The following is an 18,466-nucleotide window of genomic DNA, read 5'->3' on the forward strand; positions in this document are numbered from 1 at the left end:
ACTTTCCAATGAATTCATAAAACAATGTGGACTTTCTCTGATTACATTATGATTTTCTTAAAAACAAAATTGCACAATTTTGCTGACAATTGACAAGAGGCGGCCCACAAGATCTCCATTTTGATTCCTTTCTTTATTAAAGATTGTGTTTCTTTTGTGACCATAAGGAATGCTCTGGTGTCCAAATAATTTTTGAAAACGATAATTATTACATGCACTATTTCTATAGCTTCCTTTTTTACAGACCTCTACATAGGTGAAGTGACTTGACAAAGGAAAAGGATTATTTCAAAAGAAGTTTGAATGTAGAGCCACAACTGGATACAGACTATTAATACAGCTAAAAATATGATCAAATAAGAAGCATCTGTAAATGGCATCTAGTTCATGACTTGAGCAACCCTACTTTAAACTGGCCTGCTGTGTTCCCCCAGGTCCACACTTTGCTATCTCTGACTCCAGCATCTGCAGTTCTTGCTATCTCAGTGATTTAAAAATCTTAGCCATTTATTAGTTTTATAGTCTACTGTAGCCAGTTTATTCGCAAAAAGGAAAGATTCAAATTACAGCGAAACGTGGATATGAGCATCCATGTATCCAAAAGAATCAGCTTCAAAACGTTTCTCGAAGTCTCGACAAATAGATACAATTTAGCAGAAACTCACAAATGTGAGCAATTCAATCTATGGAAGACAGTTTCATCAAAACATCATCTAAACCAGTACAATCAAATAAACAAACAATCACTAAAATTGAAATCTGCATTAAAGGTTGCACTACATAGTTTGCCTAAAATCAACCAGTGACAAAATGCAGAACAAATCTCCTGACAGCTCTCTGTATAAATTTTCTAGCTACTAAAGATATAAATCTGTTTGAAGCTATGAACATGATCTTTCCAATCACAAGTATATTATTATAATTTAATCGTTATTGATAGGGGAAGACTGCGGGTTGCTAAATGCTTTAAAACAAAAATATGAGAAATACCTAGAGTATAAAGAGCAATCGGCCACTTTATATATGCCAAGCTAGCTTTTCATACTCCTGAACATACTGTTTGTAAACAGCAACAATTTTGGAAGTGTTCGGCAACATTTCGAACTCAGTTAGTGAATGTTAACTAATAACAATGTTTGGGTGTTGAAGAAGTCAACCATTTTTCTCTCTCTACAGATGCTGCCAGACCTGCTGAGTTTCTCCAGCATTGTGTTTATTTGAACAATTTGGATTGGTAAATGTAAAATGCCAAAAGCATATCAACTTCCTGGAAATGCAAAGGAACCTTTAAAGGACATGTTCTATGCTTAGAAAAAAATTACACCTTCCTTGATTGTCGCTAAAAGATTTAAGAAATTTCAAAAGCACTTTCTTACCTGAAGTAGCTTCAATGTACACAGAACAGTTTGCATTTTTGGAATTATTCTGCGTAAATTCCTGAAACAAATTTGCAATTTAGAAACTTCAAATATCTAGAGCCTCTTTTTCAAATTTCAACCCAAGTAAAAGATTTTGTCCAGATAAAATCTATAAATTGAAGTGTACAAATGTTTGCACTGAGTAGGATAGAATGTTATGAGATTAACAGTTTGCTCTCCAGTCAGTCATGATGTAACAAGGCAATAAGTTATTAAAAGCATATTTTGAAAAATAGCAATATGGATTCCAAAACACAAGAAATGAAAGTATCCTTTTAAAAAATTTTTCGGCATTTTGTTAAGCAACCGAAAAAACAAAGGGTTAATAGTAGCTGTCTTTTGCCTAGGGTGGGGCATTTCAAGAATAGGGGATACATTTTTAAGGTGAGAGAAGGAAGATTTAAAGAAGACGAGGGGCAAGTTTTTTTTTTACAAGAGTGTAGTTCGTGTGTGAAATGAACTTCCTGAGGAAGTGGTGGATGTGGGCACAATTACGTTTAAAAGACATTTGGATAAGTGCATGAATAGGCAAGGTTTGGAGTGACATGGACTAGCAGGTGGAACTAGTTTAGTTTGGGATTACGTTCAACATGGACTGGTTGGACCAAAGGGTCTGTTTCTGTGCTGTATGACTACATTAAAAAAAGTAGCAAAATAAGGTAAATGCTGGAAACGTGAAATAGAAACATAAATTGAGTTTGAGTTTACAGGTCAATGAGCTTTTGAAATAACTGGGGTATCTTTCAGGTGACAAAATTTTGCAATCCTTACAGTTGGAAACAATGCAGCTTTTAGACCATTGACTGACATTGATGCTGCAGCATCAAATTGTTTTCTGAAGTCATTGTAGCTTTTGTTCTCCACCAGTCTCTACTGGGGTCAGAAGGTAGTAGAGGGTAGCAGGCACAAGACAGGGAAGAGCGGGGAGAGGGGGGGGCACCGTATGAGAGGCAGCCCAAGATAGCGCAACCACAGATACTGGACCTACTGATCACCGTTTTATTACAATATTGTAAGAGAGTCATAATGCATAAAAACAGGTTTTTTGGCCCACCATGTCAATGCTTAGTCAAGCCAACTTCGAGTCAATGCCAAGCAAACTCCGAACTACATTAATCCCATTTACCTGAACTTGGTCTATAGCCTACTATGCTCTGACATTTTAAGTGCTCATCCAAATGCTTTTTATATGTTGCTAGTGTACCTATCCCGACCGCCTTCTCAGGCAACATTTCTGAAAAATCTACCACCCTCTTTTACTTCACCCAATCTCTCTCCGATCTCCTCTAAACCATTCACTCCTCACCTTAAGACGTCTGGTCTTAAATACATTTGCCATGAGGAAAAAATTCTCATGATCTACCATATATATGCCACTCAATTTTATACACTTCATTCAGACCACCCCCTCAGCGTCCTCTGCTCTAAGGAAAACATACCCAGTCTATCAAGTCTCTCTACATAACTGAGATGTTTCATTCCAGGCAACATCATGGTAAATCTCCTCTGTACCCTCAACAATGCAATCACATCATTCCGATCATGTGGTGACCAGACTGCACATGGTATTCAATCTGTGGCCAAACCAAAGTTGTAACAAGGCTTCCTTGCTGTTATATTCTGTGCCCTAGCTAATGAATGAAAGCACACAGTATACCCTCTTCATCACCCACTGACACCTTCAAGGACTTATGGACTTGTACACAGAGATCCCTTTGCTCCTCAATACTCCCTAGAGCCCCATCATTCATTGTGTATATCCTTCACTAATTAGATCTGCCAAAATACATCACCAATATTGTTCTGAAAGTGGTAAACCTGCAACTAATTCAATAAATCTTCTGATAAATCTTGCTTTTTCCCTTTGCTTACTATTCTACTCATTCGTGTTGGGTGCTTAAAATTTCTCATAACTCAGCTGCGAGTGCAACAGCAGTTATACGAGGCTAAGCAATCCTACTGACTGTTCACTAATTAGTCAATTGATTAACACTAAATTGTCAGTCACATACAAAGAAGCATCAGCTAATATTTTAGTGGCTTTTTTCATAAAGGGCAGGTTGTACTGACAAATCTGAATTTTTTTTGAAAAAGGTGGCTCAGATAAGTGGACAGCACAATTTCAAGGATGTTATTTTATAAAGCTTTCCAGAAGACATTTGATAAAGTCTCACATACAGCACGGTGACTCAGTGGTTTGTACTGCTGCCTCACAGCGCCAGGAACCCAGGTTCAATTCCACCCTCGGACGACTGTCTATGTGGTGTTTGCACGTCCTCCCCATGTCTGTGGGGGTTACCTTCGGGTGCTCCGGTTTCCTCCCACAGTCCAAAGATGTGCAGGTTAGGTGGATTGGCCATGCTAAATTGCCCATCGTGTTCAGGAATGTGTAGGTTAGGTGGGTTATAGGGGGATGGGTCTGGGTGGGATGCTTTGAGGGTCGGTGTGGACTTGTTGGGCCGAAGGGCCTGTTTCCACACTGTAGGGATTCTATGATTCTATATCAGCCTGTTTAGTTAAGTGTGAAGCTCATGGAATAGAAGGTAAATTATTGATCTGGTCAAGAAACTGGCTGAATGGAAGGAGAAAAAAAAAAAAGTAGGGATAATGGACAGCAATTCAAATTGTCAACTGTTGTTACACTTGCAACTGAGTAAACAGAAATCTTAAGCACACTTCAGTGAGTAGAAAGTGGTGAGTGGCTTTTCATAAGGTTCAGTATTGAGACCTCAATTATTCATATATTTATTAATTTAGACAAGGGCAAAGAAAGCTACATATCCAAATTCACTAATGGTACCAACATGGTATTATAAGCAGTATAGATGATAGAACAATAGTGTATTGCTTAATTACGCACCTGGGCAAATTGTGGCAAATGGATTTCAGCACAGGGGAATAGAAAGCCATCACTCTACAGCCAAAGTAAAACAGATTGCATTTTCTCAATTATGAACATCTATAAGCAATGACTGTGTAAAAGGAGCTTGGGATCCAGATACACGACTGAAATGTCAGATGTTAAATTACAGCCTGTTGTCCAATATCCCAATTGGCCCTCACCATTTTTCTGATTTCTGAATCTGCTAATTTACTTACACGATGCTGCTCTCCTCTTATGTGGCAGCTACATTCCTCAAGAAATATCCACATTCAGCCACCAATAGAGTCGTACGGCACGGAAACAGACCCTTCGGTCCAACCAGTCCATGTTTAACACAATTCCAAACTAAACTAGTCCCACCTGCCTGCTCCTGGCTCATATCCCTCCAAACCTTTCCTATTCATGTACTTGCCTAAATGTCTTTTAAACAATGTGTTTGTACCCATATCATATCGCTTCATCAGGAGGTTCATTCCACACACGAACAACCCTCTTTAAAAAAAAATCATGAGGCAAATTTTTTTAAAATCTCTCTTCTCACTTTAGTGTGCCCTCTAGTCTTGAAATCCCCCATCCTAGGGAAAAGACAACTTCCATTAACATGATTATATCCCTCATTATTTTATAAACTATCAGGTCGCATTTCAACCTCCTATGGACCAGTGAAAAAGGTCCCAGCCTATCTTTATAACTCAAACCTTCCATATCCGGCAACATCCGGGTAAATCTCTTCTGAAACCTTTCTAGCTTGGGCAACCAGAACTGGACACAGTATTCCAGAAGACGCCCCATCAATGTCCTGTACAATCTCAACACGATTTCCCAATTCCTATACTCAAAGGTCTGAGCAATGAAGACAAGCATGCCAAACATCTTTTTAACCACACTGTCAATATGTGAAGCAACCTTCAAAGAATAATGTACCTGAACCCCTAGGTCCCTCTGTTCTACCACACTATCCAAGGCCCTACCATTAATTGGATAAGCCCTACTCATTTGTTGTATCAAAATGCAATACTTCACATTTATCCCGATTGAACTCCATCTGCCATTTCTCAGCCCATTGACCTATTTGATCAAGATCCCACTGTAATCTTAGACAACCTTCTTCACTGTCTACTATGCCACCAATTTTGGTGTCATCCACAAATGTACTAACCATTCAGAGATAGTTAGAACTGCCGATGCTGGAGTCTGAGATAACACAGTGTGGAGCTGGAGGAACACAGCAGGCCAGCTGACGTTTCGGGTCGGGACCCTTTTTCAGAAGAAGGGTCCTGACCCGAAACATCAGCTTTCCTGCTCCTCTGATGCTGCTGCCTGGCCTGCTGTGTTCCTCCAGCTCCACACTGTGTTATCTTATAATGTACTAACTATGTGTTCTATATTCTCATCCAAATCATTTATATAAATGACATACAAAAGTGAACCCAGAACCAATCTCTGTGGAACACTACTGGTCACAGGCCTCCAGTCCAAAAAGCAAGCCTCCACCATTACGCCAATTGACCTAACTTCACTAATTAGTCTACCTTGTAGAACCTTGTCAAGGGCTTTACTAAAATCCAAATACACAACATCTACTGCTCTGCCAGTCTTTTTGGTAACTTCCTCAAAAATAAGAGTTTGAGAGACATAATTTTCCTCACTCAAAACCATGCTGACTATCCATAACCAATTTTTGCCTCTCTAAATGTCCATTAATTCAATCTTTTATAATCACTTCCAACAATTTACCCACAACCAAAGTCAGACTCACAAGTCTATAGTTTCCCTGTTTCTCCTTACAACTTTTCTTAATAAAGGTACAACATTAGCCACCCTCCAGTCATCAGGCACCTCATCCGTATTTACAGATGATGCAAATATTTCTGAAAGGGGTCTCAATTTCCTTCCTTACTTCCCACAACATTCTGCGATACATTACATCAGGTACTGGAGACTTATCTGCCTTTACATTCTGAGACCTCCTGAACTTCCTCTTCTGTAATGTGAACTGTTGTTAAAACATCAACGTTTATTTCTCTGCATTCTCTAGATTCCATTTCCTTCTCCATAGTAAAAGCTGATGGGAAATATTCATTTAATACCTCTCCCATCTCCTGGGGTTCAACACAAAGTCAACCTCCCTGATCTTTAAGTGGTTCTACTCTCTCTCTGGTTACCCTCTTGCTCTTAATGTATTTGTTGAATCTCTTTGGATTATCCTTAAGCTTATCTGCCAATGCTATCTCATATCCCCTCTTTGCCCCTACACTCTTATATTGATTAAGAGATTCAATTGAACCCACCCCCACCTCCTACCTACCAGCCTCATCCCTGCCTCCTTGACCTATCCGTCTTCCCTGGACTGACCAACCCCCACCCTAACTCCCCACCTACACTCTCCTTTACTGGCTCCATCCCCGCCTCTTTGACCTGTCCGTCTCCTCTCCACCTATCTGCTCCTTTATCCATTTTCCATCCGCCTCCCCCTCTCTCTCTATGTATTTCAGAATCCCCTTCTCCTCCCCCATTCCTGAAGAAGAATCCAGACCCAAAAAATGTCAGCTTTCCTACTCCTCTGATGCTGCTTGGCCTGCTGTGTTCATCCAGCTCTACACCTTGTTATCTCAATTGAACCAAGTTGTCTATACCTAAAATAAGATTCCCTTTTATTCTTGACTAGAACCTCAATATCTTTATTCATCCATTGCTTCTTAATCTTACCAGCCTTACCCTTTACTCTAACAGGAACAAAATGCCTCCGAACTCTCGTCATCACACACATGGACGCCTCCCACTTGTCAGACGTCCTTTTACCTGCAAACAGTCTATTCCAATCAACATTTGAAAGTTCTTGTCTTATAAAATTAAAATTTGCCATACGCCAATTGAAAACTTTAATTTTTGTGATGCTTATCCTTTTCCATAACTATTCTGAAACTAATAGAATTATGATCGCTAGACCTAAAGTGTTCCCCCACTTTTACTTCATTCACCTGCCCTGCCTTATTGCCTAAAAGAAGGTCTAGTTTTGCACTCTCTAGTAGAAGCATTCACATATTGGCAAAAGAAAATTTTTTTTAAACACATCGGATAAATTCTTCACCATTCAAATCTTTAACACTATGGTAGCCCCAGTCAATGTTTGGAAAATTAAAATCCCCATTATAATCTTATTACGCTTACATATACCTAATAGCTGGCTAACTTACCTTAAATTGCTTCTTGTGTTCATTGGACACCTGGATGGCCCGAGTGGCCACAGGCCTAATCAAAAGCATGGATGTGGCCACCACCCATGGTTTTCCCACCCTTGTGTTAGGCCATTTTTAAGTCTCAGAAAAAATCAATTTATTTTAACTATATAAATACATACTGCCTAGAATTGAGGGGCAGGTGTGAATTAATAATGGATGAAAATTGTAGGAATTATTACCCAAAAGTAAAAAGGAGAATGTGGTGAAAGAAAAAATTGCATGTTTTGAAGTATTTTTAAAATTATGATTTCATCTTGTTCTGGATACAGGAAGAGGCAACGCAAAAGGAGGCACAGTAGAAGTTGGTTGTTTGGCATATCAATTTAAAGCAGATGCTTTACCCAAAATAAACACTTCACAGTTACATTTAAGTTGCATTCCAACCATTTCCTTGGTAAGCTAGGGCTCTATATTTAAATATGAGATCACTATATAAAATTAGTTTACAAACTCAGGAAAACTACTGAACAAACTTGAATTTAAAGTCACCAGTGCAATAAGAAATAACTAGCAATTTTATGACTTCCAACAGTAAACACACCTTCCATTGCTGAAGACTAGGACTCCTGTTCTCAAAGGGCAGTGTTTCTTTTTTGGTCTTCAAAATGTTTCTTCGGATAGTTCTTTTCATTTGGGACCGATGCATACTCCTTAAGAATAAGGATGCTATTACTTTAAGCATTAAAAAAAAAAGTGTCAAATACTTCCCCCCCTTCACCTCACCTGACAACTGTGCCTTCAGACATTTTTCTTCTAGCATTCACATCCTAAAACACTCAAATCCCTCTCTTCTCCTTTAAAGATCTTGGTTAATTTGGATCTGTTCTGATAACCAGTGCACAGCCTTGAAACTTTTTTTCTTTACAAAGTATTTTTCTTCATAACACATTGAATAACTTTAAAATATGACACTTCATTTTAATAAATTCAGAAATAAAATGCTCTGTTTTAGTAAGAATACTTCATTTTTGAAAAGTCAAAGACATAAGAATGAAATGACATAAAAAGCCAAAAAAATTTAGAGATCTAATTCTTCAGTGCGTGAACTCTGGATTCTTTCCTAAAGCCAACAAAATTGGGAGGTCAGAGATCCATACGATTCTGCCCATCCATACATAAAGGGCCAGAAATGTTGTGTAAAGCACCTTTGTCAACAGATTCATCCACCTGAAGGTAATTCTCCTGCAGACTAAATTCTGAGATGTTTTATTCCTTGGTGTTTGCAAACCATTTGAAACATTAGTGAAAGCTGTCCAATTTATCGCACTTTCTCACTCTACCCAAGCAGCACTTCCTTTCCCCACTGGAATTGCTCACTGGCTGCCCCTTCCCCAAGTCCATCCAAAAAGGATTTCCCAGGTCCACTGGTTGCCCACCAATTCTGAGTGGCCTATTAATTGATTGATCTGTTTTTTTTTTAAAAAGTTTATCTCAAGGGATGCAGATGATATTGACAAGGCCAGTGGTTCTTGCCATTTCCTAATTGCTTTTAAAGTGGTGGTGATGGTCAACAGCCTTCATGAACCACAGCAGTCCATTCTCTAGCAGTTCGACACAATCAAGTGGCTTACAAGGTCATTTTAGACAACACTTAAGAGTTAATCACTACTGTGGGTCTGGAGTTACATGTCATTAAGACCAAGTAAGGATGGCAATTTTTTTTCCAAATAGGTCATTGGAAATATTTTCTAATCAGCTTCTTCAGAGATATTACATACTTTTGGAGCACATGAAATGTGGACCCAGGTCTCCTGGCTCAGAGACAGAGACAGTACCCTAGTACTAGAAGAACCCTCAAACATGACATTATAAACCCATCTGTTTCAATATAACAGCTAATGGTTGTTTAATAGTGTCATTACTGAGATTAGCCTTCAATTCCACATTTTAAAAAAAATTGAACTTATTCACTGAATTTAAATTCCACCAGCTGCAATGATGACATTTGAACCCTAGTCTCCAGAGCATTATGCTGCAACTCTGGATCACTAACCCAGTGATATCATCACTCCCACCATCGGCCCCCAAATGCTTCTTCATTACAATGTAATTTGCATATTTTTAAACTTTGTGCATTAATTTATAAGAATAACTCATATATCATCACATCTACTGTGGCACAACACTAACCTATGGACACCAGAAGCCACTTTGTTAGTTGAATACATTTCTGAATCTGTTTCCTCATGAATAAGTGATAGTTTCTTCAATTTGGAACTTGGCTTCACGTCTGCAGTGACTGTTTTGAAAAAAGTACAACTGGTCCAGTTAAAGAAAGAAATAACAACACACGCTTACAGTACATTTGAACGAAATTTAAAACAAGATATTGAAGTGGAACTTCAACTTCTGCAAGGAGTACAACACTGGCAGCAGAGAACCAGTTGCTTTTTATACACCCCAAAATTTTCCTTGTTATGATTGTAAACTGTGCTCACAATTTGGCTACCATTTAATCCCTCATAACTACAATGTCGTCCTGATAGATTTATTCATAGCCAAATATGTTGTATTGTAATACATGTTTTGAGAATTCTACTCACATTCTTGTCCTGGATCAATCAGGATTATGACATTAGGGAAGAAAGCCCTGTAAATGTATGCCAAAATATTTTTAATAGAAATAATTTTTCCTGGATGAATGGGTGATAAAGAAAGTGAACCAACTTCAGCTGAAACAGCAGTGCTATCAACGACAGGAATTCCTCCAAGCTCTGGAAACAGAGGAAGCAAAACAGGATTCCTTTCTGAATTGAATTTATGGATGGAAATACACGGACATCAACATTGTTTGGTAGTGTTTGTTCAGCATGCATTGGTAAGACTCATTCGAGTGTCCATTAAACTACACCTCACAATCAGGTGACATCTTTGAAGAATAAATACAATAGATCAAGTGAAAGAATTAAGGTAATCTATAAATACAGCCAATAGTTACAGAGTATCAGTTATATACTTCTCTTTCCATAAAAATGAACAAGGGAAGAACATTGGTTCATCTGCATATTTGCACACATTTGTTTCTGGTTCGATTTGCCTTCAATGTGAGCCATTAAGTCCCCTGCAATAACAAGAATAAAATCAGTGTTTGAAGGTTTCCAAGAACCATGAATAATACATACCAATATAATTGTTTTCCTTCCCCACCTCTGCCGAGTTGGTGACTGATGTTGGAGTATGGCTTAACTGCATTTCTTCAGTACCTCATGTAATTAGTGATTTTTCATGTGTGAAGTCTCATTGAGTCATTAGATAATAATTGGAAATGGAAACTGTAATTTGCTATTCCTTTCTTCTATGATTGAGGATAATAACTTGCATCCATGTAACATTTTTAAAAAAATAACAATCCCAAGCAATCAAGTCTTTGCATTTGCAGCAAGAAAAGGGTCATATCTGTAGAATGATTAAAATGCCTGGTAATGGGCATTATGAAATTTATGAAGAAGTGGACCAAATTAGGAAGCATTTTCCAGAGTATAGACTTTGTGATTACTCACAAGTGGCCTTATCGTCAGAATAATGGAAGCGTTTGGATAGTGTTGATAGGCATACTAGAAAGGTTTATATGATTGCTTAAATCCCTTTTGTCTTTTCAAACTGAGGCATTAGGTTGATTACACCATACAGGTCAGCACAGATGGATAGAGGACAAATACAACAATGGGCAAAATCTTGCAGGAGGGACAACAGTTAAGACTTAACTATTGCTATGAATCTTATTCTTTGGCCAATAATGCGTGCATGCCCTTTCACTGTGCTGACAGAAGACCAGCATTATGCTGCCAGATCAACTATCAAGGTGCAAAAGCTTAGATATTCACAAGTTTTGAATAAGCTTTCCTACAAATCCTTACATTTTTCAGTATTCCAATTAATCTGATATAACCTTAAGTGTTAGGAACATCAGAAATAAGTTTCCAAAATACAGGTCCTTGGCAAATGGCTACAGTGTTGAATTCCATTTCAGGAAATTATGTTGTTTCTTGCACTGCTTTTGATCTTCCCCTTAAAGCATATTTGCTACAAATCTTCAAATTTCAACATTATTGTATTAAAAGTCTTATTTAATCTGATGTTTATTTTATTGTCAGTAATTTTGTTAGTCTTTTTTGAGAATTTAGAATTATGTCCACATTTGGAATGAAGGCTACATACATAAATTTGTCAAACAAAAAGACATTTTCCCCACCCAGTGATGCTGCTGCAACATATCTACTGGGTGTATTAAATATAGCATGATAAGTACTCATTTCCTAATATTTAAAATGTGTCTAAAAGATATCAAAAGCTAATTTTTCTTGGTATTTCATACAGCGAGGAAATGTTCTTCCTTACCAGTCTCTACTGTTTGTGCTGCTCTTCTAATTCTGTCTCTTCTGCTTTCAAGTCTGTTTCTCTTTGTCGTCTTACTATTCGGGTAAGAGAAGGTGAGAAAAGAATCACTGATCACTACAGGCTTTATGCAGGATGAATGCAGCTGGAAAATTTGTGACGTCTTTCCCTGGATTTTCTTCCTTCTGTTGTCACTTCTCATATCCTTCCAAGTTGTAACATTTCCCATATACTTTCCCACCAATATTCCTCCTTCAGTCTCCCTAACTCATCCCTTTTGAAACACCTGTTCAAGTCCTTTATCCTCATTTTGGTTTACTGTCCTTCATCTTACCCTTAAATATCCCTTCCGTCACCACTATTAAGCAGACAGAGACTTTAGTGTAGAATAGATTTTGTCCAAGTACATAGAAACTGCACCTAAATTCCACGCAAAGCTGCGCTGAGTTTTGCCAGCGTTCTGGCGCCAGCTGATGGTCATATTGGACAAGGAAGACCCCAAAGTGAAACCTGGCTTGACAGGAAGAATAAAACTCACGGTCTATTTAAAATGAAAGATGCAGATGCTGGAAATCAATAAACAAATTAGAAAATGCCAGAGAAACTCGCATCTGAAGACAGAAACAGAGTTAATGTTTTGAGTCTGATATGAAGAAGTTATGCAAAAGTTTAATTTGTATTTATTTTCTTTATGCATTCATGGGATGTGGGTGTCACTGACAAGGTCAGCATTTATTGCCCATCTCAAATTGTCCCGGGGAAAATAATGGTAAGCCACTTTCTTGAACCACAGTAGACCTTGGAAATGTAGGGACATCCACTGTTCTGAAATGTAGTTATATTGAACTCAATGTTAACTCTGTTTCTCTCTCCACAGATGCTGCCAGAGTTTTCTGCCGAGTTTCTTTAGTTAATGTTTCTTCACAAGGCCCTTAAACCGGTGAGACAGCTTACATTTCTTAACATGGGTTCCTTAAAGTCCTCTTCTGCAGCCTTCTGTTTTTGGAACTCTTTCATAATGACTTTAAGCCACTAAGGACTCATTCTCCTCTGCCCTGACTGTTTTGGTAACTGCTAAGCTGCACTACTATTGTAACAGAACCTTTATTCCCCTCTGAATGACCTGCTTCTCTCTGAAGGAAACCTACACTGTGTTTTTATAGATGAATTTGTTTGTGTCTCTGTCACAGGATATCTTGCTGGTAGGCATCAGCTCAATTCTTGAAAATATCTCTTCTACCCTTGTTGCTACTGCACTAAACAAGGATTTCAAAGACCAAATTTAGATGCATATCAACAAAACTTCAGACATCCCAACACTCTACAGTACTTAAAAATGAAACAAAAACTGTTTCCCCTCTTAACACACATCAACGCAGCAGGAGTGTTACCATCTACAAGATGCACTATAGCACTTACCAAAGACAGCACCTTCTAAGTCTTTGACCTCTACCACCACCTACAAAGGACAAGGGCAGCAGACACACAGGAACAGTACCACCTACAAAGTTCCCGTTCAAATCACACACCATCCTGACTTTGAACTACATCACCATCTTTCCATTGGCACTGGATAAAAATCCTGGAACTTCCTTTCAAGTAGTAATGTAGGCACCCATGAACTCCAAATAATACAGGGATGTAAGGCGGCAGCTCATTGCCACCTTCTCCAGAACAACTAGGGTTGGGCAGTAAATGCTGGCTTGCCAGTGACACCCACATCCCATGAACGAATAAGCAATACATGGTTCTGTCCACTTTAGAATGTAAAGTTCCGGGAAATAGTAAAGATTAAATTTTATTTACTATTTTATTAATTTTAGGGGCATTTAAGCGGCTATTAGATAGGCAGATGGATAATAGCATAAGGTAGGGGTGGAGGTTAGATAGATCTTCGGTTTAGGGTAAAAGTTCGGCACAACAGCATGGGCCGAAGGGTCTGTACTGTGCTGTACAGTTCTATGTTCTATGAAGGAGTGGGGATCAAGCTCCCATAGAACCAGGAGTTTTAGTTTTAGCTTTCAGTATCTGCAGGAGTCTTGAGGCTGGACGTAGGCGCTGTTATTCCTTTCTCTGTACAGCCAAAAGCAGGAGTTTGTCTCCCATGCAATTCTTGCAGCAGAGACAATCTATTTTTCTGAACGTGCCTTTACCATGGGTGCGTTTATGGAATGTTACTATACTGGAACAGTTGTTGTTTAGTAATTAAATGATCTAATATTCTTTTAAGTTTTCCATTAGAGTTAAGTTATTCTAACTCTTCTTTCTTTTGTTTGTATTTTAACTATAGTGTGAGAATAATGTGTGTTTTGCTTCAAACCTGATAGTTTGACCAATTGAATTGTATCGGAACACAACGCCTTACATCTGCCTTTAAAAAATAAGAAAAAGTTCAGGTCTAGGCTATCTTCTTAATATATTTTGTTTACTCTGGCCCATAACAGGCTGCACGTTCATTTTTGAGATGAATTTACACATTGTTTTAAAAAAATGCATTAAATAAATAGAATACATAGATGCAAGGTCAAACTAAAGAGATCTTAAAATTTTGTCAAAGAAGAGCAAAGTGATTACTTCCTATGTCTGGAAATGTTAATATGTTAAGAAATGCTCAAAAATTACTTTAGCACGTACTGTCTTTTGAGAGCTGGGTATGATTCAAGATAACTTATTTAGATAGATGAGTAAAAATAGAAGATCAAAGTGCCTTGATCATACCGTAATTACTTGACAAAATCTAACCTTTTAAGTTACTTGGCATCATCAGCAAAATTTGGCAGCCATACTTTCAGTTTATTGTCATTCATATAAATTGTAAACAGTTGCGTTCCCAACACGGATCCCTACAGCACACCATTTGTTACATCTTGCCAACCTGAAAAATGCCCATTCATGTCTACTCTCAGGTTAGCCAGCAGACCTACTACTCATGCCAATGTTACCTTTTACACCACAAGCTTTTATTTTCCACAATGACCTTTGATGTGGCAGCTTGTTAAATACAGTACATCCACTATTTCCCCTTTAACACCACCAGGTGTTATCTCCTCAAAACCTTCAACTGATCAGTCAAGCATGATTTCCCTTTCACAACACCACGTTGGTCTGATTATCTTCAGCTTATTCAAGTGCTCTTCTGGAACTTCCTCTGTAATAGCTTCTAACAATTTCACTATCACAGATGTAGAACTAACTTGCCTGTTGTTTTCTGCTTTTTGTCTCTTTCCCTTTATGAATAAAGGAGAGACATTTGCTATCTTGCAATCTAACAGGACCATCACTGAATCAAGGGAGTTTGCAAAAATTAAAACCAATGCTTCAACTAACAAACTGGTCACTTAGTTTAAGAACCTAGATGAAGTCCATTAGGACCGAGGTGCGTGTCAGCTCACAGCTTCAGCAATTTGCACGTACTATTTCTCTGCTGGTTGTGATGTTCCTAAGTTCTTTCTTCCTTTCTGTTTCCTGATTTGTCATTGTTGCATAAAAGGAAGAAATAATGAGTTACTCAGAAAGGTAGACAATCATGAGGGCTTTTCATCCATACAGGCCGGAATAATGAGACAGGTAAGGATAACCTAAATGAGGAGTTCAGAATATTTTCTGGATCGTTTCTTAGGACGGCAAATTCTGGAACCAACCAGACAGCAGGCTTTACTAGACATGGTATTGTGCAACAAAATAGCATCAGCTGCCACCTAGGGGCACTTCACTATCACAATATGACTACATTTTACATTCATTTAAGGGAGAAAAGAATGGATCCAGGACCGTTTTTTAAAAATGCAATTAATCACATTGATGAGGGCATAAAAGGACAGCTAAATGAAGTGAATTAGCAATTTAGGCTAAGGGATGGATTAACAGAAATGCAGTGGGGCATTCCATAGTGCAGAATACTTACATTCCAATGAGATTGGAAATTTGGAGGACCACCCAACATCCACTGTTAATGTAAAAAATTAAGGATAGTATCAAACTTAAAGAGAAAGCATAAAACCATACAATCAATAACTGTCCTGAGGGAAAAGTATTACAATCAAGCCCAAGAGAAAAAACACTACAATCAATCACCACTAGGAAAAAGTACTACAAATCATCAACAATAGGGAAAAAGTATGAAGCAAACTATTGGGACTGAAGCAAACAAGCCCCCAGGGCCTGATGTCCTACATTCTATGGTCTCAAAAGGAATTGGTAGTGGGGATAGTGTATCCATATAATATTCTATAATTCCTTAGATTCAGGAAAGATTCTGGTGGAATGGAAACATGTTATATTACTAATGCTAAATGCAAATATTTCTTGGTTAGCAAGGGAATCAAAGATTTGGGAGAAAGCAGGAGATGGTGTTGAGAAACACATCAGACATGCTGAAATGGTAGAGCAGACTTGATGGGCTGAACAGCCTAATTCTGTTCCTATACCTTATGGTTTAACATTCATTCAAAAGAGGAAGACAGGCAGAAAGTAGGAAATTACAGGCCAATTAGTTTAACATGTCACTGGGAAATTAGAATTCATGAAGGACATTTAGAAAGTCAATATAAAATCCAACTGAATTAGAGTCCTATGAAGTTTTCATCATGTTTGACTGAGATTTTCCAAGATGTAACAATCACAAATGTAGAATGGATATCCTGTAGCTGTCGTATAACTGAACTTCCAGAAGGAATTTGATAAAAGTGCCACACAAAAGGTTAATACTCAAGGTAAGATTACATAGTTAGGGGTAATTTATCAGTTTGATAACATATTGGCTAACCAACAGAAGGCACAGCATTGGGATAAATGGGTCTTTTTCTGGTTGACAAGATACAACTAGTAGGGAGCCACAGGGTTTGGTCCTTATGCCACAAATATTTACAATCTATATTAATGATTTTGATGGGAGGATAGAAAGTACTATAGCCAAACTTGCAGATGACACCGAAATAGTTGGGATACTAAGTTGCAATGAAGAAATAAGATATTTACTCATGAATAGGGATAGGCTAGGTGAATGGCCAAAATTTGGCAGATGAAGTTTAACATGGACCAAGCGTGAAGTTATCCATTTTGATTGGAAGAATAAAAAGGCAACTTATTATTTGAATGAAGAGAAACTAACTGCAGAATCCTTTGGCACTGATGGATTTCTCAGACAAAGTCCTCATGCATGAAACGCAGAACGCTAGCATACAGGTTCAGCAGAAAATAAGGAAGGCAGATGGAACTTTAGCATTTTTGCTAAAGGATTAGAGAATAAAAATAAGGAAGTGTTTCTGCAATTGTACAATGCATTATTAAGACCACATCTGGAGTACTGCCTACAGATTTGGTCCCTTGAGAAAGGATGTAGCTGCATTGGAGGCAGTTGAAAGGAGAATCACTGGATTGATTCTAAAGATGAACAAAGATGTTGAGCAGTTTAAGCCTATACTCTTCGGCATTTAGGAGAATGACAGGAGATCTAATTAAGGTATACAAGATGGTAAAGGGGATTGATAAAGCAGACATAATGAGGAAACAATCAAGAACAAGAGGTCGTAGTTTGAGGATAAAGGGGTAGCAGTTTTAAAAAGTTTGGAGGGAAATGAGCCAGGAGCAGGCAGGTGGGACTAGTTTAATTTGGGATTGTGTGTGGCATGGACTGGTTGCACCTAAGGGTCTGTTTCTGTGCTGTATGACTATGACTCTGCTAGAGGGGCGGAAAAATTACTTCTCCCAGAATTGTAAATCTGTGGAATTCACCACCTCTATGTGCTGGATGCCAGGGCATTGAGTAAGTCTAAGGAGACAGACAGGATTTTAATTAATGGGTTGAAGAGCTATGGAGAGCAAGCAGGAAAGTGGAGTTGATGCTAAGATGAGATCAAATGGCACAACAGACTCAAGAAATTGAATTGCTTACTCCTACTCCTAGTTCTTATATTCAAAAGTGGGCAGCAGGTCAATAGATTGTTTTTAATATTCTAAATCAATGAATATAAAAGCAGCAAGAGTTTCTACCAATATTTAAAAGTGAAAAAGTTGGCAATGTGAGCTTTGGTCTTCTTGAGAATGAGTCTGAAGCATTAATCCTGAAAAGGAGAAAACAAATAAACTGAACAGTTATTTTGCACCAAGTAACATCCAAGAAATGCCTGTAAGAGAAACGCAAGAAAATCAGTCACCAGGTATATGATAATGAGCAACTTGTTGAAGCTGTAGGCAAATAAATCTCCAAATTCTGGTGACTTTGTCTTAGGGTTTTAAAAGAAATAGCTTGAGATAGTCGATGAATTGTTTTTGTTCTAGTTTTCCTAAATTGAGGAAAGGTTCCATTAGATTGGAAAACAGCAAAGGTAATTTCTTTATTCAAAAACAGCAGGTAAGTACAGGGCAGTTGGCTTAACATCTGTGACAGAAAAAAGTGTCAGAAGCTCTTAAAACATGTTATAGCAGGACAAATGCTATGGAAAAGGGAAACCAGTGGATGTATTGTATTTAGATTTCCAGAAAGCATTTGATAATTTGCCAAGGGTTATTTCAACATTTAAAAGGCATCTGGATGGGTATATGAATAGGAAAGGTTTAGAGGGATATGGGCCAAATGCTGGCAAAAG

At 38.1% G+C, this 18,466-nt stretch overlaps 1 protein-coding gene across 1 annotated transcript in view; it reads right to left on the reverse strand.

Moving 5' to 3' along the window:
* The window catches only part of LOC125484556, a 71,284-nt gene extending 53,357 nt beyond the window's left edge, over positions 1 to 17,927 (reverse strand). Inside the window, exons 1-7 of the mRNA XM_048603835.1 lie at positions 17,871 to 17,927; positions 15,784 to 15,825; positions 11,883 to 11,956; positions 10,501 to 10,605; positions 9,675 to 9,783; positions 8,086 to 8,194; positions 1,377 to 1,437 (exon numbers count right to left, since the gene is read on the reverse strand). Of these exons, the coding sequence (XP_048459792.1) occupies positions 1,377 to 1,437; positions 8,086 to 8,194; positions 9,675 to 9,783; positions 10,501 to 10,597 (376 nt within the window). The 5' untranslated portion in view covers positions 10,598 to 10,605; positions 11,883 to 11,956; positions 15,784 to 15,825; positions 17,871 to 17,927. The remainder of the gene's footprint in view (positions 1 to 1,376; positions 1,438 to 8,085; positions 8,195 to 9,674; positions 9,784 to 10,500; positions 10,606 to 11,882; positions 11,957 to 15,783; positions 15,826 to 17,870) is intronic.
* Between the last annotated feature and the right edge of the window lie 539 nt (positions 17,928 to 18,466).

This window comes from Rhincodon typus, chromosome 12, assembly GCF_021869965.1.
Source record: "Rhincodon typus isolate 14 chromosome 12, sRhiTyp1.1, whole genome shotgun sequence".
In the NCBI taxonomy this organism is placed as follows: domain Eukaryota; kingdom Metazoa; phylum Chordata; class Chondrichthyes; order Orectolobiformes; family Rhincodontidae; genus Rhincodon; species Rhincodon typus.